The 27283-nt window shown below is 42.9% G+C and overlaps 1 protein-coding gene across 2 annotated transcripts in view; it reads right to left on the reverse strand.

The window, feature by feature from the left end:
- The window catches only part of FANCL (FA complementation group L), a 60138-nt gene extending 33577 nt beyond the window's left edge, over positions 1-26561 (reverse strand). The window contains exons 1-6 of one of the 2 annotated variants that reach the window (XM_056853120.1): positions 26450-26561; positions 19287-19345; positions 15792-15852; positions 12866-12922; positions 9881-9984; positions 7618-7714 (exon numbers count right to left, since the gene is read on the reverse strand). In XM_056853120.1, coding sequence (XP_056709098.1) covers positions 7618-7714; positions 9881-9984; positions 12866-12922; positions 15792-15852; positions 19287-19345; positions 26450-26545 — 474 coding nt within the window. In that variant the 5' untranslated portion in view covers positions 26546-26561. The remainder of the gene's footprint in view (positions 1-7617; positions 7715-9880; positions 9985-12865; positions 12923-15791; positions 15853-19286; positions 19346-26449) is intronic. The other variant, XM_056853121.1, reaches the window with a different exon arrangement.
- Between the last annotated feature and the right edge of the window lie 722 nt (positions 26562-27283).

Below are 27283 nucleotides of genomic sequence, written 5' to 3' on the forward strand. Positions count from 1 at the left end.
GTGCACAACTACCCAAACTTCCACTAGAAGAACAAGAGATACTTAACCAGAAGATAACAACTCAAGAAATTGTAGATGCCATCAATAATTTAAAATTAGACAAGGCACCCGGTCCGGATGGCTTAACGCCACAATACTACAAGCTGTTAGAACATCAACTAACTCCGGTTTTACTCTCTTTACAACGAGGTAATTGAATACGGCAAGATTCCCCCGTCATGGCAAGAAGCACATATTTCACTGATCCCAAAAGAAGCTGCAGATCAATATCTTCCTCAAGCTTACAGACCAATATCGTTATTGAACATTGACTATAAAATTTTTGTCTCTATAATCACTAAAAGATTTCAAAAATATATCGGAAATTTTGTACACCCAGATCAAACAGGTTTTATTCCTAAGAGACTAATGAGAGACAATGTGAGACTGGTTCTTAGTGCAATAAAATATGCAAAGTCAAAATCATTAAAAACAGCAATGATATTTTTAGACGCAGAAAAAGCTTTCGACAATGTTTCCTGGCACTTTATTGGTAAAACATTACAACAAATGGACTGTGGAGAAACTTTACTTAAAGTCTTCAACACGATATATTCGGTGCAAAGAGCTCGCCTCTTGATCAACGGTCAGTTGTCCACAGAACTAAACATCACAAAAGGTACTAGACAAGGCTGTCCTCTTTCTCCAACTCTATTCGACTTATCTATGGAGGTCTTCTCAAACTACATAAGAAATGATCCAAAAATTAAAGGTTTAACAATAGAAAATGAAGAACACAAAATTAAAAGCTATGCAGATGACGTTGTCTTAATTTGTCAAAACCCTGAGCAAACACTCCCATATGTTTATAATCATCTTATCGAATATGCAAAATACTCCGGGTATAAACTCAACAAAACAAAGACGAAAATTCTGACTTTTAATTTAACAGCAGATGAAGACAAGCATATTGAAGACATTACCGGATGCCGAATTACTAAAGAATCAGTGAAATATTTGGGTGTCAACATATCCTCACAAAACAATACACTTTTAAGGTCAAACTACTTGAAAATCTGGGGAGAAATAGAAAAAGATTTGAGTTTATGGTCAAAGATGAACATCTCATGGATAGGAAGGATATCGACGATAAAGATGAATGTTCTCCCTAGACTAAATTTTTTATTTCAATTTTTGCCGATTGACATCCCTGACAGGATACTAGAAAATTGGCAAAAACAAGTTAACCGATTTGTCTGGAATGGAAAAAAACCGAGAGTAAGATTTAAAGTCCTTCAAGACGAAAAGAAAAGAGGAGGGCTGGCACTGTCCAATTTCAAATTATACTACCATGCTGCCTGCCTAACTTGGATAACCGAATGGATAAAACAGCCTAAAAGTCGGCATGTTATTTTAGAACGGGCGGACTTGGGACAAGGCTTTCATAAAGCTTTGTGGGACCTCAAATCAAAAATTCAAAAAGACAAAGTACAAGAAGATTGCGATGTCAAAACAGTGTTATTGAAAGTATGGAAAAGATACAAAAAGAGAATAAGTCCTTCTCCACCATCTATAATGTCACCAATTGAAGCTTATCACGATAATGTTAAACTGAAACCGGGTGTTCATTTTACCTACAATGACATGATAGAGCCTACGGGAGAAATTAAGAACATGATTAAACTTCAAGAAAAATTTCAAAAGTTGAATTGGTTAACTTTTTTACAATTGAGGTCCAATTTGCAAAAAGACTGTTTATACCCACAACCATTTCGTGAACCAACTGCATTTGAGCAGTTAATATCTAAAAATGACTCACACGTATTAGGAAAAATATACAAGCTTCTCTTGAAATACGATACAGAAGAAGAACAAGTGAAAACAAATATGATAAAGTGGATGCAAAATTTCGGAGAAATGATTAATATGGACTTATGGGAAAAACTCTGTTCTTCCGAATTGAAATATACTGTCTGTCAAGAAGTGAAAGAAAATTGGTATAAAACTTTCTACAGATGGTATCTGACTCCTAATATGCTCTCCCAGATGACAACTCCAGGGAAAAAAGGTGCATGTTGGAAATGTCAAGAATCAGACGGCTCTTATTTTCATGTTTGGTGGACGTGTTCAAAACTACAACTATACTGGAAAAGAATTCATCGAGAACTACAAATGATGTTAGATATGAAGTTCATATTTGATCCAAAATTTTATTTACTCAGTATAGTACCGTCAAATTTACCTTCGAAATCGCATGACGTTTTCAAATATGCCACAACAGCTGCCAGAACAATTTTAGCAAGAACATGGAAACAAACCCATATACCTGAAATTGATGATTGGAAAGAAAAACTTCTGGAATATGCAACAATGGCTAAAATGACTTATGAACTAAATCCCAAATCCTGTGAATCCACTGAGCAATTCGAGAAGTGGGCATCTTTTTATACCTATATGAAATGCAATTAACACGAACGAAGTATGCTAAAATATTACAATAAACTCTGTTTTATATTTTTTTATCTTAATTAACTGCCAAAAAGAATAAGAATTTTTAAAATGAGATTACCCTGATGCAAGCATAACAAACTAAAGTTATTTTGTAACTATATTTTATTTAGAAATCACTTTACAATACTGTATTGTTTTTATAATGTTAACGTTTACCCCGTTCCCTTTTTCTTTCCCTGTACCCCTCAAATATATAAATAAAATAACAACAAAAAAAAAAAAGTATTTTGATTGCCAACTACCTTTCAAATTTCCTTTCTGCCTTGCCTTAAATCTATCCATTTGCAGTTAATAAAACTTAAACCTTTTAAAGACAATTTTTCTCATTTTGTTATGGGGAAAATGCCGCATCAGTCTGCAGTCTGTGTATACAGACACAGAAGTCCCTAAAGGCAGCATTTGTGTGAATGGCCATGCACATGTACCTCCTCATTCCCTGGATAACAGTGTCCTAGAGACTGTAGCCAGAAGAGTAAGATTCAAAGAATAATATCCCTACCTTCACCCTACCCACCCTATAATCCTGTTTTCCCACACATGATCAGCAAGTTGTTAGCCATTTGTTTCAGGAGACGTCAAGCAGAATCCTCTCCTCACCTTCCTGGCTGCTATCATGCTAGGAACATTCCAAAGTGATCAGGTGATCCATCTCAAGCAGAGGCCGCCAACACCACACCTACACTTAGGTAGCCTGTTGCTTCCCAAACCAATGCCATACAGACAATGGAGATGCTGCTGGGTAAATGGGAGGGAGGGTGGTGATTAGAGAAAAACAGGTTCACAGTCTTATGCTAAGTACAGGAGGGCTCTGCTTGAACTAAACTGTATGGCTACACCAGTGGTCGGCAAACTGCGGCTTGCAAGCCGCATGCGGCTCTTTGGCCCCTTGAGTGCGGCTCTGCCCCCTCACTCACCAGCATCTCATCCAGGGCGGCACCAACGGGTCTGTCTCTCTCCCCAGCGGAAGACTCCCAAATGGCAAACTTTTAATTTAAACCGCTTCCCCGCCCCAAAAGGTGGAGAAGGCGCCTTCTGTCCCGGTAGCGCAAGACGCGGGCGACCCCTGCAACTACTTTGAGGGTGCCCCAGCCAACGTTTTGGCACTGATCTCCCCAGCAGCCCCGCTCGGAACTTGGACGGGCCCGTCCCCCTTCGCGCCTCCCGTCGCCGGACTGTTCCATTCCCAACGCAGGAAGCAGGGAGGTCTCCAGTGCCGGGCCAGCGACCTCCTCGCCGCCGCCTTCTCCCGCTCCTTCGGTCCGGCGGAGGAAGGGCCAGCAGCGGCCTCAAGAGACTCTTGGCCCAGCAGCAGGCGGGGAAGGTGACGGAGCGCCCAAGCCTCCCGACTCTCCCACACAACCCTCGCCCCCTGCTCATCCAGCGGCCCTGCGTCCTGGGCTGGGATGCCTGGCGGCGGCGGCTGATTCAAACTCCAGCTTGGTAAGGGGCTCAGGAGCGAGCCAAGGAACGCGCCGCGGCCGGTCCCCAGGCACACGCGGCCAGGGTGGCCCCCCGGACCCCCACTCCCGAGGACTAAGGTGAAGCAGAACAGTGCCGCCACCCGCACGCACTCGCTTTTGGGGTGCCTCTTCTTTTCCCCGGGGCGTCCCCCCGCCCCCGCCGGCAGCTCCTGCCCACGCGGCTTTTCTTTGCACAAACGTCCGAGGGAGAATTGAGCTCTGACTCCCCCTCGGACTGGTCTGAGGCGGAAGAGACTGTCTCAGCCCCGACATCCTCCCGGGCAGAGAACCTCCCAACGGCTGGGACTAAGCCCCCTCCTGACACCTTTCCCCCCCCCCCTTAAGTTTATTTGGCTCTCAAAAGAAATCTCAATCGTTGTACTGTTAATATTTGGCTCTCTGGACTAATGAGTTTGCCGACCACTGGGCTACACTAACAGTGTTACAGAGGGGCAGAGATGGGATCTGACCTGCTCTCCATTTACACGTAAGGGAACTGGGACCCTATCTACCAATCCATTTTGAGAGAACAGACTCCTGGCCTCTAGCAGGTAACATGAGCAGGCCAAGTCCAGTTAGGATGCTCTTCCAGCTGACAAAGCCTAATTTTGGCAGATGCTCCTCACTCAGAGGTCTGTGGTCCCAGTAACCATGTATTGGAAGAGAGAAACTGAATTCTCGAACCAGCATAAAAAGGTTCTGAGAATAAGTGGAATCACTAATTTCCTTTGGCGGGAATGCTTACTATTTGTGCTGCTTGATTTCTTCACATTAAAGATCTTCACAAATCTCCACTGGGCTACAGAAATTTCTACTGCAAGCAGAAGTATTGAAATACTGAAACAGACAAACAAGTTAACATTAATCAACTGGAACTTCCGGTTGGTCAAGATGGAGGAATGACCGCACCTCGCAGGAGCGGGATTGAAATTGCCTGTTTTGTGGCTAAAAACTACTCCTTTTAGCCCGGGGTTAGAAGATTCTCTTCACATTACCCGGCTCTCGATAGAGAGGGGAACGTCGCGACTCCATAAGAGCTACAGACGTACCAGCAGGCAAACTCAGGCAAGTCCTTGCAGTTCCAACCTACCAACCGACCCCCCCCTTAGTTACCCCCTGCACTCCCCTTTCCCTTCCCTTTAATAATCCTATTATTGTATTGAACGTGGTAAAGGAAAGATATTATCCTGATAAGTATATCACTAATTATTGTTTTTTGCTTTACCGAGGGCTGTTGGAGTTCCGAGAGGGAGAAGACGGCGACCCGAGGCGGCGGCTCGTGACTTACAGAGGTCGGCATTTGGTGGAGAGGACGGAGGGCCGAGGCGACTTGAGGCGGCGGAGGCTCGCGGATCCCGAAGGTCGGCCAAGGGAGCGGCGTGAGGCGGCGGCCTGAGAGGGGACTCCACGGAGAAGGCGGAATCGGCGGACGGGAAGCAGGGAGAGACCTGGTGACGATTGGCGGCGAAGAAAAGCAGCGGCAGAGGTTCCAGAATTGACTGGCTTTGCCTGGGCAGCGAGAAAGAGCCGGCGGGTCCTGCTTGTCGTTGAAAAGTGGTGCAGGTCACCTTAACACATTCCCTTCTGGCGGCTCAACAAGGATCTCCGGGGCCACTTAAACAGTAATATAAGCTTAAAACTACATCTCCCAGGTGGCTTTGCAGCATTAAGGCACGGGCAAGCGTGCAACTAGCCTGATACTAACTCTAGTACAACTTTAAAGTTCTCTGATATGCAAGATCTTTGGTGGGTGAATAGTGATGTGAAGAATTAAGACAGATAAACTTTTGCATTGAAATAATAATTAAATCAGTGACTAATTTTTGGAATTAATTAGCTTAATTATATAAAACTGGTTGATGCATTAACTTCTCATTATTTATTGGTAATCCAATTGCATTAATTTGTTTTGCTGAAAATACCATAAAAAACAAAAATCCACTAGCTAAGGGTGATTTGATACATGTGAAAAATTAAGTGAATACTTAATCAAATGCTAGTCCATGTGATAACTTGAAATACTGATAATCCTGTGTATATTTATAAGATTCTTAAAAGTAATAGGAATATCTATACCAAACACAGTTAGAAGCTATTACTGTAGATACTTGTGCATGTCAGACACTTTCAAGGAATTACAAACCAGGAGACGTGTATATAGATATAACCTGATGAGAAAGAACAGAAAAACAGGGGGAAAAATCATACCCTCCAAAAAAGAACTTGAGGTTCGAGAAAAAGAAGAAACCGAAGAAGAGGACGAGGAATTTGAAGGAGAAGAAGAGGAAGAGATAGCAGAACAGCCCTCAGGTAGCAGTACAAAATCTAATATGGAGAAGACCCTGGAAAAGCTGGCAACCCAACTTGCAGCTATCACAACTCAAATAGCAGGAACTGAAGAAAGATTAAATGCTAAGGTGGACCAAGTCAGCAAAAAGATGGATAGAGTGAACAAAGAATTGGAATCGCTAACAAGGGAATGCTCTTCAGTCAGGACGGACGTTCAGAAGGTACAAACTGAAATGAAGACAGTTAAACAAGAAATAACTACAGGATTACTGGACATTAAAAAAAAACTAGAGGAAATACTAAAGAGATCTCATCTAATAGAGAAGATATCAAAAAACTTAAAGAAAGACAAATCAGAGTAGAAAAATCACAATCAGAACACAGAGCCTGGAAAGAAGATACGGAATACAGATTGGCATCCACAGAAATGCAATCGAAAGAGATGAATCTTCGTTTCCAGGGGGTCACGGAAGAAGTAAAGCCTGAAATTCTAGAAGAAACAATGTCCCAGACCCTGGCTGACTACTTGGAAATTCAGGAAGAACTGATAGATATAAGAGATATATACAGAGTCAACTCGGCGTATGCATCTAAGAAAAAACTACCAAGAGAAATCTTGATAAAATTCTCTGATAAAAAGGTAAAGGATGAAATCATGACCAAACAAAGAAAGGAACCTCTAGTTTTCAAAGGTAAAGAAATAGCAATTTTCCAGATATCCCATTAGCAGTGAGAAAGAAACGACGAGAATTTGACTCACTACGTAAACTACTTCGTGACCTAGAAATCTGGTACAAGTGGATTGGGCCATACTTTTTGAGTGTTCAGCTGCCAAGAGAAAGAAGATTAATTAGAAATGCGGAGGAAGCAGAAGAGTTAGAATAAGAACTTCTGGCAGAAAGAAAAAAGAAAGGTGAAAAATCGGGCAAAACAAGCCCGCAAAAAACTAATGGGAAGAGCCACTCATCTGGACATGACAATGGTTGCTCAGCTGAAGCTGTAGCATACAAATAAGAATATACAATGGAAGGTCTACAGATAATCTCACTCAATGTTAATGGTTTGAACACACCACAGAAGAGGAAGAAAATTTTCCATGGTCTGGCAAAATATAAAGCAAACATACTATGTTTGCAGGAAACGCATATAAAAAGGAAGTACACTTATCTACTCAATGATAAAAGGCTCGGTAAAGTCTATGCGTCTTCGGCGTTGGAAAAGAAAAGAGGTGTAGCTATCTATATTAGAGATCCAGCAATAAAAGTTCTGGAAAAAAAACATTAATCAACTGATCAATTCCAACAAAACACAGTGTATTTGGGGCACAAATGTTGTTAACATGTACATTATCTCTCCCCAACACTGTCAAAATAGTCACCTTTGGATTTAACTTCAAGGTGATCTGATGATGCCGACCACAAGAATCTTCTGCTTTCAACTTGATGGTAGTAAAACTAGGATCTACAAACACAACCCTGGAAGAAGAAAGGAAACAAGCTCTTGTGTAAATCCCTTTGTAACTTGCTTGAAATGTCTGTTACAAATATATTAATCAGAAATCATCCATATGACAGCCATTTCTGCTGTTGTAGATTTACTGCTGTTAATACACCAGTCTGCTGCTTAATACAGTCATATATCTCTGGGTTATTTACATTGTGTGTCAGGGCTCATGCTGTGGTCAGTGAGCGCTATGTTTCAGTTTTCCATCACTGGAACCTTTGGCACACACAGCATGTTCCTGTCAGCCACTACTTATGTACACATTAAACTTCCTGTCAAACTATTTGATCCATTTCTGCAGTTTCTTAAAGTAGAAGACTTTGTATGCTTGTTTTTTTCAATGAACTTCTTTCACTGTAAATCCATACACTGTAGACAATTCAATGGATATTGGTTCATATATTAAAAGAGATCTTTGGAATAACATTTTGAATTGTAGCTGCAAACTCACCTGCAATTTGTGAGATTTTAAATGTATAACACTTTAACAGTTACCTGTCAAATGTACACAGAAGTCCCATGGCAAACAAGTGAGAAAGTACAAGGGCTTAAAGGTAGTCCCCTGTGCAAGCACCGGGTCATTCCTGACCCATGGGGTGGTGTCACATCCCGACATTTACTAGGCAGACTATGTATAATGACTTGATGGTAATGGTCCTACATTTGATCAATAGCTACATATGTGCTTGGCTCCAGATTTCTCTCTGGTTTGAATTATCCACTTACAGGAGGAAAAGATAGGGTGGCTAAATATCCTATGATATCTCTGTTTCCTTGAAAGAAAGATATGGGGCAATCTTTCTATAGCAGAGGTAGTCACTCTGTAGCTTGCAAAGAGCCACATTCACAATTACCATCAATCAAAAGAGCCACATGACTACTACATAGCCTTTGCACCACCTCACTGAACACATAGATATAATACTATAAGATATATCTGTTAATAATATGTAACTATAACTACGTGTTTTTAAGATTCCCAGAGTACCTCTGAGCATGTAGGGTTGTCTTTCCCTACCACTGTTGAACCTTAACCAGTCTTTTTTTATTTTGAGAGAAGGAAAGAGTTTCGCCCTCTGTCTTTCCATGCTTACTTCAGCATGAGGCACAGCATGTCAGGTGAGAGAGCAAATTGGCCATGGAGAAAGGGGAGTAAAACCACCACTATCCCACCGTGGCTAACCTGTTCATTTCCCCGGTGGCTGGCGAGATGGTGGTTTTACTCTCTTTTCCTCTGTGGCCAAGCTGCTCTCTTCCTGGTAGCTGCCCGAGGGCTGAGATGAGCATGCAGAGGCTGTGGAGAGGGGTGGGGCCCAATGGAGAGGATAGGCCCTTTATTTCCATTCATGGAACAAGACCTGCAGTTCAGGGAGGCTCACAGTTTACCTGCCCTCCAGTCCCTCTGCCAGTGGTTGTTTCAAGGTACAAATCACCTGCCAACCACAAGCCCAACTGGGCAATGGCTAAAATAAAGTGCCTTCAGATGAAAGAGCTGACAACAGCTTCATTTCAGCTTGCTACATTACCACTGCTTCACCTGACACAAGCAACAAAAAAAATAAACCTGCCTCTTTTTAAAAAAGGTACATATGCGAGGGACAAAGGAAAAAACAACCAAGAACCACTGGCTAAAACAGTCCAACAGAAACCTTCTCTCCTACATCAAGGCAGGAAACAAACCAAGAGGGGGAATCACCTCCACTACTGGAGACAGGAAGGTAGAAGTTAGCCCTGCCTTTGTAACAGTAGAAATTGCATTTCAATAAGGACATCCTCCACCTCCAAAAGAAAAAAGTTCTGACCTTCTCACTGTGTTTGTAATTGGGATCTGGCAAAAAGCACTAAGACCACTTTGCTGCAAGGCAGCGTTAACTGTGCAAGACCTCCTGCAGGACATCCAGAGGAGCCCAACAAAGCTGCTTTTGTTTCCTCTCTAACTACCCTAAGGGGAATACAAACCTAGACTTTTATATGGAATCTTTTCAGTTAGTTCTTTAAATGTATTAGGAACATTGATTCAGGGAACATTCATAAAAAATACTGAATTTTACCTGTAACGATACAAACAGGATTACTTCCTAAATGGGCAAGCTGTACTTAACCTTTTCCCAAAAGAATTCTAATAATAAATAGCATACTTATTCCAACCCAAAGTTTCTATATCACTGATAAGACCAGAATAATGTTGTTGTGGTGGCAGAGCTGGTGATTGCAACTCCCGGGTGTTCTTCAAGGCAAGTTCCTGTTAAAAAAAGAGGACATCTTAACTATAGTTGTGCAGTTGTTTCTAATGCCTTTTTAAAAATTGTTTTGTTGGATTTAGCATTCACTTTCATTTCTAAGGGATTTCAACAAGTAATATTTTCAGTAGTTATGTCATGTGGTAGTTAGTGGTAGGTTCACTTTTTGATTTTTTTTGTTTTGTTTAATGATTTTCCTGTTTGAAAACAATGCTAATAGCCTTTATCATAGGTCATTTATGCATGGTCGCTGTAACCTCCTATATTCCCTGTTTCAGCCAGGATCTAACTTTTCAGTATGCACAATATCCCATTCCTTGGTAGCTCGACGCTGTTCGAACGCAAAACCAACCTGGGCCTTCCCGTTCCTCTGTTAATCAGACTTTTCCCCATACCCTGAGCTCAGCCCGGTTCCAAGCAACGTGCAGATGACAAGCAGGAGAAACACAGAAGACTTGTTTCTCTCACAACCAATCACAAAGCAAGAGGCGGGGATTCAAGTGCTTCCTGCTACCTCAGAGCTCTTTCTGAGCAAAAGAAAGGCTTTTTAAAAACGAGGCTTGGATTCCCCCCCCCCCCCGCGCTTTCAGATTGCTTTGTTTTTTGTTCTTAAAATGCTTTTTTACGCAGCAGTTGGGTTTGGGGGGAAGGAAATCTTATCCCACGGTGAGTACTGCGAAGTTAGCCAATTACAGAGCAGCATTTAAAGGGGTGGGGCTTGATTTGAGCTTGGGAGACCATTTTTCTGTACTCATGGCTCGATTAGCACACAGTTTCGTCCCTGATCATTCAAGCCAATGCATACAGTTTCCCCCAAATCGGGTTACATTAATGTGCAATGAACCCAGGTCCAACCAGGGAGATCCAACCCATGCATAAAAGGCCATAATCTTTATCATAATATCAGATAGTGGATTCCTTGCTTCTGCGTGAGGGCACTATTGGATACTGATTATGGTATCTCCCATATGACGAGTACAACTCTATATGTGCAGTAATTTATGTTCTACTTAAAAATGATCATATTTCTTTAGAGTTTGACTGTTACCTCACTCATAGTGCAATCATAAATGGGGTTACACCCCTCATTGATCTAGGATTGTGCTGTCAGCCACTGAAACGTGCGAGAGTTTATAGAGAAAGTTGCAAACACCAGCAACTGCTCAAGTATATGAAAAATTAACTAAAAGTATAGCAATAGTACAGGGATTGCAGCCTTCAGCTAAGACTTTAAAGAGCAATAATTGCACAGCAAGTTTTTTGTAATGAAAATGTTACATGACAAATTTTCTAAGTTTGAGAATCCTAAGGGAATTTGCCACACTGTTTAAGAAACTACATTCAGGAAAAGAAAAGGGACTTTGAGAAATTTTTTAATTGCACTATCAAACAACAAAGAGCCTAAATATGGGCTGAGAAAAACTTCTGTCAAGCTCCGATAAGCGCATCCAAATGTAGTAAAGGCTCAGGACACTCTGCTTTTCCTCCTTCTATTCACGGGTTTTGGAACTTCATATTTTGATGTGAATGGAAATAATGTTCTTTGGAAGCTGTGACCAGGAAGTTTTTTACTCTTTCTACAATGATTGCCATCCCATGTCTGCTTGGCAGTTGTGAACTGGGAAACATTATCCTGATATTCTTAAAATAAGAAAATAAAGCTTGCCTCTCATGTGTAGATTTAGTGCCACATAGGCAATTAACACAATACTGTCAAAGGCTTCCACGGTCAGAGTTCATTGGTTCTTGTAGGTTATCCGGGCTGTGTAACCGTGGTCTTGGTATTTTCTTTCCTGACGTTTCGCCAGCAGCTGTGGCAGGCATCTTCAGAGGAGTAACACTGAAGGACAGTGTCTCTCTGTCCTTCAGTGTTACTCCTCTGAAGATGCCTGCCACAGCTGCTGGCGAAACGTCAGGAAAGAAAATACCAAGACTACGGTTAGACAGCCCGGATAACCTACAAGAACCAATTAACACAATAATACAGTAATCCTGCACTCTACATATACATTACGTGCTCCCAAACAATTAATCAGATAAGAAAAGTATCCACATGGCTTTATAATGCCCCATAATGGGCCAATGACAGGAAACAGAAGGTAGAGGAACAGTCTCAGTTATTCCTTGTGTAGTAATATTCCAATATAGATCTTATACAGGAAAAAACCACAGGATCTTTATTTCAGCATTAATTTCCACCATTACAACCTTATGCAGAAAGATATTCAGTTAGAGTATTGTCAGAGTAACAAGTTGCCCATAATAATCTGACAGAGACAGCTGACAGGTAGCTGTCAGATCAGAGGCATCTAGGATGCAAGAGGCAGCAATAGCCTTGCAGGATCTAGGGTGAACTGCAACTAACCGGTTTGAAGCAGTAAGGATGATATAATACTGTGGCCAGGTCTACAGGTGGCTTTATTGGTTTCAGGTGGAGTTTTGTATATAAGCCTATGTAACTGTAACTCTGTGTTGGGAAGTTTGGTGGAGAGAAGTGTACGTGACGGTTTGTCTTTTATCTGTGCACTGTAAATTAAACAACACTGTTTTCTATAAAGCAAGGAGTTCTGGTGGTGTGTCCTGGATAACTGCTAATCCGCCTGCTTCCATGTCAAGTATATGCTTACTAATCACACATGAAACAGATGTGTTTACAACAGCTGTATGAGCAAAAAAAAATTCGACTTTCAATGAATTTACAAAATAAAGTTTTGGAAGCTATGGTATTGGCCTTTGCATTGTTCGGCCAACACATAATTATTTCCAGGAGGATCATCAAAGAAATTGCCAGATTGTTAGCAAATAGGGTCTCTTGTTTAAACAAGATAAATAACAAATAATGAGGTATTCCTACACACAACCTCCTATAATATAGTTCCTCACCAAAATAGTCTTCAGCTCCACCATAAAACTGACCAGATCCAAAGAGTGCTGCAATCTCTGGAAAATACATGTTATTTTTAATTACTTCATGAAACTAGTTTTTACAATTAGTTGATGATACAGATTTTATTCTATTAAACATTTTTATCATATAGCAAATGAATGATTCAGTTAATTGATCAATGATCAGCATTTGATCACACGTGAATGTGAAAAATACTGAAGTACTGTGTTTGAGGGGATGAACAAGTTGATTTGGAACAGCTCGTTCACATGCCATTCATCCATCGATTCTACAGAAGAATGTATGTGGGAACTGTCTTACTGCCAGCAAAAAAGCCTTGAAATGGATGTTTCCTGGAATTATAGTTATAGTTAATGATACAAATAGTTTCAAGTGTCTTTCATCACATTACCAATTGTACCTGGTGAAACAGATGTGAAACTTAGGCTCCAAAAAGACCTCTAGTGATTTTTTTCAAAATTGTCACGAGTCAACTACTATGACAATACAGCTCTCTGCCTTAGTGAAGGTTTTCTATTCTGGGATGAATGCCTTTTCTCGCTCTTGTCTATTGACCTGCTTTTAATGAAAAATATTTTTAAATGTAACGTATTCGAAAAGCTTATAAATTCACATGTACATATCTTCTATTTATTTCTCATTCTAAGAGAAACATGACATTTTAATATCCCTGTTATTACTAGAATAGCACCAGCATGTGAATATGAGGTTAGATGCACCTGTTATTGATGGTCCTTTTGAAAAGGCATTTTCCTGTTTTTTAATGTAATAAAGATGTCTAGTTAATATATAAAAAAACTTCATATAATTCTTTCCATTTGAGAGCATCCATTTTAAAGCATCTTTTTTTTAAAAAAAGGATCTCCAGCAACAGAAAACTTTAAAATTATGCATACAAACTTAAACATATTTTCTTCCTCTTTAAACCTATACTGAGAGAGTAATAAATGCAAGATATACATAGGTGAAGTATAAATGTTTAAAACATATTAGATTGTGAAGTATTTTTCATTTAAAGCAGGTCAACAGACAAGACCAAAAGGCACACAACCCACAATAGAGAACCTTTAAGTGCAGCAAAAAGTTCCATCACTAAGGCTATGTTCCCTCCCTTCTCCAGCCTCAAAGGTTGGGTTACCGGAGAGCAACTTCCAATCACTCTCCAACCCTGAGCACCAGCTTCTACCTAATAGGGAACAGTAGTTAAGAACAGTGCACAAGAGCCAGATGGTGGATTCTCCCCACTAATGCAGGCTCATTATCACAACTGGATCATGCTGGTTGCAATCTACATAACTAATAGCAACATGTGATCCCCAAGTACTCCCCAAGTGTGCAGAAAAATCTGAAAAGTAAAAACAAAACAAAAACAGGGAGTTTAAATTCCTCTGATTTTTTTAAAAAAGGATTGTCTGTGCATGTGCACACAATGCACTTAGCTTTTGAACTGACAACTGGCCGCCACCACAATCCTCTCCAGGCCCAGCTGTGTGCTCAGACCAGCTCCCAGGAACCTTCACTGGGCTTAAGGTAGGTGGTGGGGGCCTGGAGCTGTGATGAGGGTGGGTGGGAGTCTTGCAGGACTAAACAAACCCAAATTATCAGAAGTAATGTCCATGCTTTAAGAAATGAATTCTCACGGAGATCTCATGCGACTACATTCTAAGACAGGGATGGGGAACATCCGGCCCGAGGGCCATATGCGGCCCCTGAGGACATTTTCAGTGGCCCTCGGGAGCTTCAGGGCCCAGACGCAGAGGAACAGCACAGCGCGGCCCTCCCCGAGGGTGTTCCTGGGGCCGCGGCGCCCTTTGGACCTCCTCTCGACTGTCGGCGAGAGGCAGGGGGGCGCTTCCCCCAAGGCTGCCCCCTACAGTCGTGGCATGCAGGAAAGCAGCAGCACACTGTAAGCCCCTCTTGCCACCTGCCAAGCGGCGGGGCGGGGGAAGGAAGGCCGGTGGCTCCCAGCAGCGGAACATGCGCGCGGGAGCTGATCGGGCTTGGAGGGCCTTTTGTGGACTCGGGGTGGGAGGGTGTGGAGGCTGGGGCCCGGTCGCGCGGGGCCGGCGTATGCAGGTGTGTGTGTGGGGGGGGGGGAGGCTTTTCTCTCTTCCTCTTTTTCTGTCACTCTTTCTCCCCCTCATCTCTTTGTCTGTCTCCTTCCGTCCTTTTCTCCCCCTCCATTTCTGTTTTCCTTCCTTGCTTCCTTCCTTCCCTGAGGATCAGCTGCGGGCTGCGCCCCCCTGGCACCTTGTTTGCTGGGGCCCACTGCTGGCTGCCCTCCCGCCTGGGAGGGGGGAGAGAGGGGGGGTGCCCTCCAGGCCTTCTCTGCGTGGCCTCCCCTGTGGTTGCCAACGTCCAGGTGGTGGCTGGAGACCTGGCAACCCTAGCTTCTCCCCCCCCCATGCCAGGAGATCTACACCTGGTTATGGCTCCCGAATGATGTTATAAATGAGCAAATGGCCCTCGGCAGGAAAAAGGTTCCCCACCCCTGCTCTAAGATCTTGGTGGCCATTTGGGGGGTTGCTCGGCAACCATAACAATATTGTCAAGCCTTCTGAACCTAGGTTTCACAGTTAAAGGTGGTGTGTGTGTAAAAATGGTAAAAGATGGAAGGGAAGGAAGCAGGGAAATGGGAAAGGCTATGGGAGCTGGTGGGAAGTGAAAGAAAAAATAGTGCAGGAAGAGAATATGAGGGTGGGATGAATTTCTCCCTGCAAATCTTTACAGATTCCCCCACTTGTAATCCACCAGGTCTGAAGCACTCTGATGTAAGGGATTATACTACTACTAATCAGGCATGATTAGTAAATAGTTAGAGATGCAAGTTCTTACCATAAATATTTTGACAAGTTTTTGCTGTTGTTTTTTATTTCCGACTAGCACATTTCACTAACATACCTGTTTTAGAATCTGCTGGTATCCACCCAACACCCTTTTCAGCTGCCAGCTACACTGTATCCTACAAAACATAATATTTAATCCTGATCAAATAAGTAACTGTTCAACATTCAAACAGCAAGACAATCCCCTCTAGTAAGACTGAAAAACTGTATATGTGGGAAGGGGCATGAGAGGAAGTGGCATTTATTCGGGCACTGCTCTCCTACATGTCAAGTGCACTTCGCTACAGAAACACTAAATTCTGTTGGTTCTTGTAGGTTATCCGGGCTGTGTAACCGTGGTCTTGGAATTTTCTTTCCTGACGTTTCGCCAGCAACTGTGGCAGGCATCTTCAGAGTAGTAACACTGAAGGACAGTGTCTCTCAGTGTCAAGGGTGTAGGAAGAGTAATATATAGTCAGAAAGGGGTTGGGTTTGAGCTGAGTATTGTCCTGCAAAAGTATTGTCCTGTAAGTATCAAGATAATGTGCTAATGCCTTCGACAATACTAAATTCTGTGTTGAAAATAATACTTCCTAAGAGTAAATATGGCCAACTCTTTCTGAGTTCATGTTCAACAAGTTGGGGATAAGATGCACTTAGAAAGGCTACAAATTTGAAATTAAAAAGGTGTACAAACATTAACAGCTCTTACAAATTCCACCTAGGCCATTTATGCATGGGGGGGGGGGGTTTGCCTTGGATTTGCCGCTCTCTAGATGTACATTTCCCCCATTCAAATTCTCAAAACTCCACAATAAGCCCCCATACAGAGTTCTGAGAATTCGGATGGGGAAAATGCGCGTCTAGAGAGCGGCAAATCCAAGGCAAAACCTCCCATGCATAAATGGCCTTAGTTATTGTGTTCTGTCTCTCCTTAACCTATACTTCATTATATCAAACTTCAGAGGAGGAATTGATATTGTTGGAATCACAGCAATATATTGGAAAACTCACATGAGCTTATAACATTATTTCAGAAAGCCTGTGTCTTGAACTTATCTATATGTAACCTGGTGCAGGTAATCTCCAATTATGACTACCTGATCAATAAAAAGATGCAAATATTAACATAATTTCAACAGAACATTCAGAAAAACCTTCATAAAACTAAACGTGTCCAATTTTCCTCATTCAAATAATGCACAATAAAAAAATCACCGTATTTAGACATGAAAATATTTTTTCTTCTACTGACAATATTCAGAAGGATGCTTGTTAACAGAGTGCTGACCTGCTTAAGCAGTTTAACTTGTTTCCAGAAAAAAATATTTAAATGGCTCTTAAAGCATTACATGAATCTCCTATATCTGATCTCACACTAACCTCTTTTATGAATCTTGAAAGGGTAATTATGCTACCCTCATTATTTTCTAATCCAGGAGGCCACGCCCCCAGGAACAGAGACTGAAGCTACATGTTCTCCAATGGCTATAAGGGACAGACAGCATGCCTCAATCAGGCCACATCTGTTCAAGGGGATAGGAAAATGAACATCAATCATTACCCTATTTTAATTAAACAGCCTCATTAGTAAGGACTATAATTCATGTTTGAAATGGCGGCTTGCAACATTACATGCTGCACCTCCAGCAAGCTAAAAAAAAAAAAAAAATCTACTGGGGCAAAACCACATTCCTTTACAACATGAACCATAAAATCTTTAAATAGGGCTACCTACAATAGGGCTATTGACACCAGTGGAAACAATATGGCATTAAGTATGCCAACTTAAGTCGTTCAGATATAGTAGTTATTATAATACCTTTATATGCATGATACATGTGTACATAATTTCAGATAAACACATAGGGTGAAATAATTGAAAAGAGAAAAGGAACCAGTTTTCACTGACCATTGAGCTTAATTTAAATGGTTCATAACCTTCTTCATAACCTGGGTAACCATCCACTTCTATCAGTTCTTATTATTATGTTCATTCAATTGTAGCACAAATTCCATCTAATCTTTGCATCTCGGAGAACAATGTACCTTTCAAAGTGTGCAGTATAAGTCATAGATTCTCAAACAATAAACTTACTGCTGTTTGTGTGCATCTTACCAACGGCTTCATAATAAAGGGACAAACATTTAAAATGTTTCCTACAAATCAAGCTTGTTTGGTGATACTTTAAATTTTATAACCACTATCTCCAAATAATATGATTTCCATAAGATTAAAATATTACCACAAGGTAGTCTTTGCAGGGTTACTATACATGTGTTATTTTTCATACAGCGTACACTGATATAGGGAGAAACAGTGTATGGTTGCCTGTGTATACTGTTATACATAAAACTGTACAAATAACTCATACATATGTTTAATTCCTGCCCCAACCACAATGATCTACACAGTGATAGTTTCAGATTATTGTACATATTCCAAATTATTCTCTTACATAAGCAGAGAGTAGTAAAGGACAAAAATACTTTTAATTCTATGTTTTAATCTTATGTTTTAATTCACATTATATTGTATCACATATATTGCCTGTTGGAAGCTGTCCTGAGCCTGCCTAGATTGGGAAAGGAGGTGGTATAAACTAAATAAAATAAAATAAAGTCACAACATGAATCCAGTTGATTCAAGGAAGTGAGCCAACCTACATACAACTGCAGAGAAAGTCAAATACAACACATCCACACAGAGACCAGAAGTGTTAGCCAACCCATGCTAGGCAAAAATTTATTTCCTGATCTGCATGATGCTAGTGATCAAGAGAAAAGCATAATGATCATACAACCCACCCATTCGCCCGACTCCCAGATATTTATGAACTGATGGAGAGCAATTTAAGACTTCATAGTCACTTCAAATTTGAACAAGCAGTGGCAACCCCAATTCATACCGGAAGTGCAATTTCGGTGTGAAGCTATTTCTTTGCACAGAATCCAATGCTTCCAAGCCACCTCAACTTATTTAATTCTGGGATCTGAATGACACGCATGTCCATATAGTCACCACATATGCAGGCACTTCATGTAAACAACATGCAATGAGCTGAGACATCTTCAAATTAAGAGCCGCCATTTCCCCCCCGGAGATCTGTATCTAGTAGCCTTTCAAAGAATTTAAGAGGGAATTGGGATTCTAATCAGTGGGCTATGAACTGGAGACCCAGGATTTGCGAGGTGTAGGCCCTACAACGTTATCCCTTGGTTGGTCTAACCGAAAACATTTCAGTTTTGCAACAGTCATTGACTGGCTTATAATTCCAGCCTGACTGGCTTTTAGGCCACATACAATGTTCAGGGTTTCATTCTTCGGTGACTGCACTCTGGTCTTCAGAAACAGAAAATTACTGCACATTCCCAGCCTTCTTGTGTTCTGTCTCAACACCAGCAATGTTAAGTAAACTAACTAGTGGCAAGTCATTCAATTGAAATTGCTGATATTCAGGATCTCTGCAAACTGTAGTAGACATCACTGCTCATCACACAAGATATATCATCAAAATGAAAAATTACTGGGCAATAAAAGACGGGGGTTGTAGAAAATCATGAACCTCACCTTGCATTTTTCAACTGAAGATCCACTGGCAACAATATCCTTATATGAAAGTCTGTGCCCTGGAAAAAGTACGGTAACCGCTCATTAGGCATCACATCTACAGACATCTACTCTCCAAACCCATAGAATCTCAGATCAAGACACTATGGTAACACAGTATAAACTGGAAGACAAAAACTAATCTTCAAATGTACAAATACATAAAAACGCTTTAGAAATCACTGATGTACCTTTCATTTCCCTTTTGACTTCTGTACTTAAGATACAAAGATGTTACCATTTTTACTACATCCTTCATTGCTAGAAAATCTCTAAACAACAAGGTAGCTGGGATTATTTTCAGTTTTATCAACCACAGAGTTAATATTTGCGCAACCCATAAACTGTATACTGCCATGCCTGTAATACGGATATCCCATTTAAAGAAACAAACACCTGGGTGAATATACTCATTTTCCTACATAGAATTTTGACTGCTATACTGTGCTTGCTGTGGAAAATGCAGACTTGCCCAAGTGTCATAGATAAATTCAAAGGGAGTAACAGTAGTTTTAAGACACCTACAACAACTCAGTCTGACCTTCTTGCACAATTTTATGAGGTGCTTTTATTTTAATTGCTTTAAAAAAAAAACCTAACCAGTGGCTGCATGGTTTACCACTGAGCAATCAAGCAGTGAAGCAGTAATCTAGGATCAGAAAAAAGAACAGCAATGCCCCGACTCATCATTGCTGCATTGTTTTTAGTAACATTAGGGGGATTAGAGGTTTCATAGTTCTTCTGAGGCTGAGACCACCACCTCTTTTGAACAGGAGCGAGCATCTAAAGAGTTTTTGGGGGGGATAATAAGAAATAGCAGTAATTTCCCCATCCCCAGGAGCATATGTGAGTGGAATACCAACTGCAGAACTGCTCCTGGACTGCTGCTCGTGGGAATACAGTTTAAAAGATGAAAAGTGGGTGGAACACACTTTACCTCATTGGATGCAAAGACCCAAACTTAATAACATCCTCATCCTTTTATTCTTCCATAGAACTGAAGTCAGTCATGCAAGTCCGCTTCAGCGCTCATAAAATCAATACAAGCCTTTTTTTTAAAGTGGGAACTGTTATTAGAGATCTATATAAACTGCAAATTTAAACATGCACAATATAACAGCAGCGTCTGTATTGTGGATCAAAAGACAAAGGTATCCTGTAGGACACAAGTCTAACTTGTCAAGCAATCCCCTTACAGTGGCTTGTTAAATGTGTGCAAAAGACATGCTGTTTTTCCACTCAGTCAATAAGGAGGTAGAGTAGGGGTTCAGTGCAGCGTACAATGAGAATACTTAGCACCAAGCTACCGTATATACTCGTGTATAAGCCGAGTTTTTCAGCCCCAAAAAAGGGCTGAAAAAAGCCAACTCGGCTTATATGCGGGTCAATACGGTAGGCGAGGGGAGGGGGGAGAGAGGGGGAACTTACCGCCGCCGCCATCCTGCATGCCTTCTCTGCGGCCTGGGAGAGGCCAGCGGGGCCTGCCTGAGCGCAGGAAGGCCCCGCGGGGCCCCCCGCGGGCCCCCCTCGTGCCTTCTCTGCGGCCTGGGAGAGGTCAGCGGGGCCTTCCTGCGCTCAGGCAGGCCCCGCCGCCGCCCCCCCCCCCGCTCCTTCTCTGCGGCCTGGGAGAGGCCAGCGGCCTTCCTGCGCTCAGGCAGGCCCCCCGCCGCCCCCCCGCTCCTTCTCTGCGGCCTGGGAGAGGCCAGCGGGGCCTGCCTGAGCGCAGGAAGGCCCTACCGCCCCCCCATGGCCCCCCCGCGCCTTCTCTGCGGCCTGGGAGAGGCCAGCGGGGCCTTCCTGCGCTCAGGCAGGCCCCGCCGCCCCCCCCCCCGCGCCTTCTTTGCGGCCTGGGAGAGGCCAGTGGGGCCTGCCTGTACTCAGGCAGGGCCCCGCTGCCGCCTCCGGCCTGCGTGCCTTCCCTGCCGCCACCTCCAGCTGATCAGCGGGCCTCGTCCTCCCGGTGAGTAAGGGGTTCAGGGGCTCTTCTCCCTCCCCCCTAGGGTGGCGCTGGGGTCAGGGTGGGTGTGGAGGGCCCGGGAGGCCGGGCGGGAGGGCGACCTGGGGCAGGGGCATTGTGTAAGCCGACCCTCGGCTTATACACGGGTGCCTAATTTTTCCCCATTTTTGGGGTAACATTAGGCACCTCGGCTTATACGCGGGTCGGCTTATACATGAGTATATACGGTAGATCTCTCATGCAAACTTGTTTTTAAAATCCAGCACCTGCTCTGCTGAAGGAAAAAGGGCTTTGAGACAGGATCATTACACAGCGGAGAAGTGGCTGCAAAGAGGTGATGTTAACACTTTCCGTAATTCACCATCTTTCTGCTTCAGAATTGCCAGCCAGCAGCCTTTTTCTCATGGAGTTGCAGGCGAGCATTTACAGAGTTAAATACACATTTGGAACCAAACGCAACAAAAACACATGGGGGAGGGGACATGTTAAGCACCCCCTTCTCTGCTCTAAATCATTCCTTCCTCAAACTGTGTATGTGTGTATGAGTGTGTGTGTGTGTGTAAAGTGCTGTCAAGTCACAGCTGACTTATGGCAACCCCATAGGGCTTCCAAGGCAAGAGACAAACAGAGGTTCGCCATTGCCTGCCTCCGCATCATGACCCTAGTATTCTTTGGAGGTCTCCCATCCAAATACTTGCCAGGATCGAGGCTGAGAGTATGTGACTGGCCCAAGATCACTCAGTAAGTTTCCTTGCCAGAATTGGGATTTAAACCTGGGTATCCCAGATCCTAGTCTGACATTTTAACCACTATACCACGCTGGCTCTCTCTCCCGTCCTCAAACTATGGTTTCCATAATCAAAGTGGTCACTGGTTTGAAACACATGAGTTTGTGTGTATAATCTAATTTGGTCCTTAGGATAGCAGCTTCACAGTAAATATCTCTAAGTTCAACAGAATTTACTTCCACAGATAGATTCCTGCAGCCTTCAGAGAAAATCCTACAAGTCATTACGTTTCTATAATTTATTTTGTATCTCAGATAATGAAGAATACTAAAATATTATTTTAAATTGTCTTACAGCATTTAACTTTAAAAATAAATAAATTTATATACTGCCTTTCCAACGCAAAGCAGGGTTCAGAGTATTAAAATACTGCAGGAGTCCATAGGTGCGAAGCATTTAGAGGGGACTGCTTGACCCTCATGAGTGATCTCATATAGTCCAACAGACTTAACTGGAAAATCAGCCAAAGTTAGTTAATAGTTTCAGTAGTAACACTGGTTAAGGTTTGCAACTTGTGCTCAATTTTAGCAAGTTATCAGGATTTTCGAGAACAGACATTTTTGCCTTGGCAAAAATAATATGAAATTTCATGGGCAAAAAAATCCTTCTTTTTAATAATAACTAATTTTTAACCAGTTCCGCTCTAGCATCTGATGAAGTAAATAGTAATTTGTGAAAAAGCTCTTGCTTTTTCAATGTTATTTCAGTCAGTCTTAAAAGGCACAGCTTTTTAATAAAGATTTCAACTGATCACATTCGGGAAGTCTGATGAAACTTGAACTTTTTGTTTGCATCAAATAGACCACAGAATTGAACACATGAAGCTGCCTTATAATGAATCAGACCCTTGGTCCATCAAAGTCAGTATTGTCTACTCAGACAGGCAGCAACTCTCCAGGGTCTCAGGCAGAGGTCTTTCACATCACCTACTTGCCTAGTCCCTTTAACTGGAGATGCCGGGGATTGAACCTGGGACTTTTTACATGCCAAGCAGATGCTCTACCACTGAGCCATGGCCCCTCCCCAAATCTTATTTGGGAAGTATTTTAACTAAATTTAGAAGCAGTTACCAGGTTAGCTGATAATTATTTCCAGAAGTTACACAAAGGCATTCCAAGAAGCTGTCACAGTGTCGTCTGAAGAACTGAGAAACAATTAATGTTGCCCATAACCTTTACCTTCATAGTATATTGTAAATCTCACTCTATTACATTTAAATGGCCCCTAAAAATAGCAGATGTAATCTTGACCTTTTGTAAAGGTCAAATATCTTTGATTCAGTGGTTCATTAAAGTACTGAAAGGTATTTTAAAAAACCTTTAAGACAACATAGTTATCCTGGAAAATATCATATCATATGCAAACAACATAGTTAAGACAACATAGTTATCCTGGAAAATATCATATCATATGCAAACTTTGTACATTCTAGACATACAATAGCTTAGGTAAGTCTCAGTTAATGGGGGGAATTATGTTATGGGTTTTTAATGTTTGTTTTGTATATGTGACAGCAATGTCTGTATAGCCAGTTACTTCACTATCTCCTTCGATTAAAAAAATACATATATCTGTATAAAAAGGAAATCTAGCAAACAGATGTCAAATAATGAAGTGTTTTAAGGGTGGGACCCTATAGAAATCAATGGCAAAATTATCACAATTTTAATTGAGCAGAATTGCATCCTGAAAGCACAGTCTGCTGGGAAATCCCATAACCGAAATGAACGCAGTTCTTCTCCCATGTACACCTGCCTCTGACCTCACAAGTCTCATTGTTTAAGTTGTATAGGATAAGTTGTCAACTCCTTAGGGCAGGCAACTGTCCTATACTCTGCACTATGCACAATGATGTAGCAGTAATAACAAATCATCCTGCACAAACTCCAGTGGGTAAGAGGGACTGCTCTTGCACTGTGCTGTTAAGCAGACCTTCCCATGGGATTGAACCCTCAGGCTGCAGCCCTAAAGACACATGATCCAAACCGAAGCTGTGGAATGCTGGGGCCAGGATTAATCCCTTCCCCTAATCCAAATCCTCCCTTCTTAGAGCTGTGATGCACCATATGGGGAAAGCACACAGGCACAAAATGGGTATCTGTATGCCCTGATCCCTCCCCTCCAGCAAAGAGAAGCTCACATCACGGCAACAGTGTGTGTGGTGGCACAGGGTCCCCTGCCACACACAGCAGTCCTTAATTCTGATGAAAAAATGCAGGTAATCAGTTCTTCCAACATTACTTGGAATGAAGCCCCACCAGTTGCGAGAGAGAATGCCAAAAGGGACAACAAGTCCAGCATTCTATTTCCCACAGGGGGACGCCAAGTGTTTTGGGAAAGTTTAACAGCAAGGCCGGAAAATAGCCCTTACACAACTCAGTAGTGGTTCTGTTCCACCAACGCTGCTCAAACGCCACCCATGGGAATTTGACCAGCCTTAATAGTGTACAGTAAACATCCCAAGTGGTTAGATCACTGAAAGTCACATTCATATTCTCTACAGGATACATGCACATTGCCTTGGGGGGAGGGGAAGCACGAGAGTGATTTTCCAAATCATTCCCCCCGTTGAAAAAAATAATCTGTCAGTTTTGCACAGAAACATTCACACATACACTCTTTCTTTAAGGGAGGGAGTTTACATTTTTACACAGCCCCACCCCCACCCCAGCACATGACCAGCTAAAGCAGGCTTGTCCAATCGGCGGCCCAGGACGGCTATGAATGCCCAGGACGGCCCAACACAAAATCGTAAACTTACTTAAAACATTATGTTAGTGTTATGTTAGTGAATTTTATGTGTGGCCCAAGACAATTCTTCTTCTTCCAATGTGGCCCAGGGAAGCTAAAATATTACACACCCCTCAGCTAAAGGAAAGAGTGTCCCTCTTGGAACATCTATGAAGTAAGGAGAGTGGAGGGCCTACTCTCATCTCATCCTCCCCTTATTTACTGCGGTGGGGGCTAGGTTGCCAACAGGCCTGGTGAAAAAAACGCCCTAGACTTTTAATACAGACCTAAAATGATGTTATTTACTAAGCGGATTTATTTATCTCATCCCTATTTCTAAACCTTGAACCACTGCCAAAGGGACAGGACATTTTTCTCAGCGCCTGTCGACAACCATTAGGTAGGGAAGTGACCTGACTTGGCTGCCAGCGGAACAAGGGGCCACCTCACTTAAACTCCCTTCATTCATACCTTGCCGCGCTTCCCAACGAGGACCCAAAACAGCTTACATCCTTCTCCTCCGTTTTATCCTCAACAACAACCCTACGAGGCAGGTTAGGCCGAGGTTGTCCCAGCGGCCCGAGGTCACCCAGCAAGCGGCCCGAGGTCACCCAGAAAGCTTCCAGGGCAGAGCAATGGATGGTGAGACAGCAGGGTGTTGGAATTTAAGACTGGTCATAGCAAGCAGGTAGATTGCTGTTATCTGAGTGACAGCCAGATGACAGCTGGTGTCACATGACTGCTGCTGACTTAGCAGTAAAGCTGGACTGAACTGGGTTAAACAGGATGAGATCTGACCACTGGGTGGCTAACTGTTGATTGGCTGCTGGACAGGGCCAGTAATGTATATATGTTGTACAGAACTTGTATGGATGTTGGTCGTGGATTATTGATAGCCAAGCGGAGCACTTTGACACTGTTAATAAAAGAGCACATTTATATGTGCTGAGTCTGCTGTGATTACTCGTCTATTGAGCTGTAAACGCTTCCTAACATACGCCAACACAGGGTAGACTTCCCCTGACTATGGAAGAGCCACTGATTTAGCAATTTGCAATAATCTCTTTTCCTTTCTGTAAAATGTATTGAAATGTATTAGGACAGCCAGGGAATAGCTTGTTGCTGGGCAGAATATCTCTGTGTGTCTGTGTGCTAAGGAATTGGGGGAAGAGTCATGGAGGGTTACAGTAAACTATAACAAGAACCGTGACTATACTGCCGCCTCCATGTCTGGAGTGCAATCAGCTTTACCCTGAATGTTGATGGGTTGTCATATCTTGAATGTGGATAAATATCCCTTCCTCAGTACAATCGGGGCTCAGAGATTTTTACTCGGTAGAGTGCTCTGGGTAGCAGCTGCTCCGAATAAATAACTGTTTCCTTGCAAACAACGGTCTTGGGCCTCCTCCTCCTCTACGGACCATTTTACCACATCAATGACCATGAAACTCACGAGTAGGACGGGGGGGGTCGTCTCTGGGCACTCCTTCTTAACGCGGCTCACCTCGCAGGGCTTTCAGGAGGATAAATTTAAGGGGTGAGAAAATCCGCGCAGGTCAGTCCGACAGCCCTTGACAGCCGGGATGAACTCCCGCCTTCCCCTCCCCCCCCCCACGCCGCATTGGGACTTGAGCACCGAGTCTCCGTACCTGGGCGGTGACAAACCCCTCGTAAACAGTCTTTTCCCGGTTCTGGGGCAGGAGAAGCGGACATTCGCGCAGCAGCGACCCGAACCCAGCAGCCATTGCCTGCTTTTCTCGCCCGCCCCCCCCCCCGCCGGCCTTCCAGCCGGACACCCCAAACGGAAACGGTAAGCCGTTGCTCTGCTTCCCGCTCCTTCCCCCACCCCCTTCCTCGCGCCGGACGGTTCGAAAGTAGCGCGCATGCGTCAACTGCCTGTCAAAACCCCCACCGGACGCCGCCTTAGGGGGGAAATGAAAGATTGCGGGGGCGCATGCGCACTGCCTGCAGGCGCACGGTGCCGATGAGTAGAGCCAATCATTTGAAAGGCATCCTCCCCGCCAATACACACACGCTCCTAAAAAACAGTGGGTCGCCGTGTTAGTCTGTCTGCAGTAGTAGAAAAGGGCAAGAGTCCAGTAGACCTTAAAGACTAACCAACATATTTTCTGGTAGGGTAGGAGCTTTCGTGAGCCACAGCTCACTTCTTCAGATACAGCTAGAATGTGAATCCGTCTGTCTTTAAGTAGAGGAGTGTGAATTCAGACGAGCATTAGTATATTCCACAGTGGGTAGCCGTGTTAGTCTGTCTTCAGTAGTAGAAAAGGGCAAGAGTCCAGTAGCACCTTACAGACTAACAAGAATATTTTCTGGCAGGGTATGAGCTTTCGTGAGCCACTGGCTCACGAAAGCTCCTACCCTACCAGAAAATATTTTTGTTAGTCTTTAAGGTGCTACTGGACTCTTCCCCTTTTCTACTAGTACTACTAAAAAAAAAAAAAAAACTCCTGATCTGTGGAGAG

The sequence above is a fragment of the Euleptes europaea genome, chromosome 7, assembly GCF_029931775.1.
Source record: "Euleptes europaea isolate rEulEur1 chromosome 7, rEulEur1.hap1, whole genome shotgun sequence".
Taxonomy (NCBI): domain Eukaryota; kingdom Metazoa; phylum Chordata; class Lepidosauria; order Squamata; family Sphaerodactylidae; genus Euleptes; species Euleptes europaea.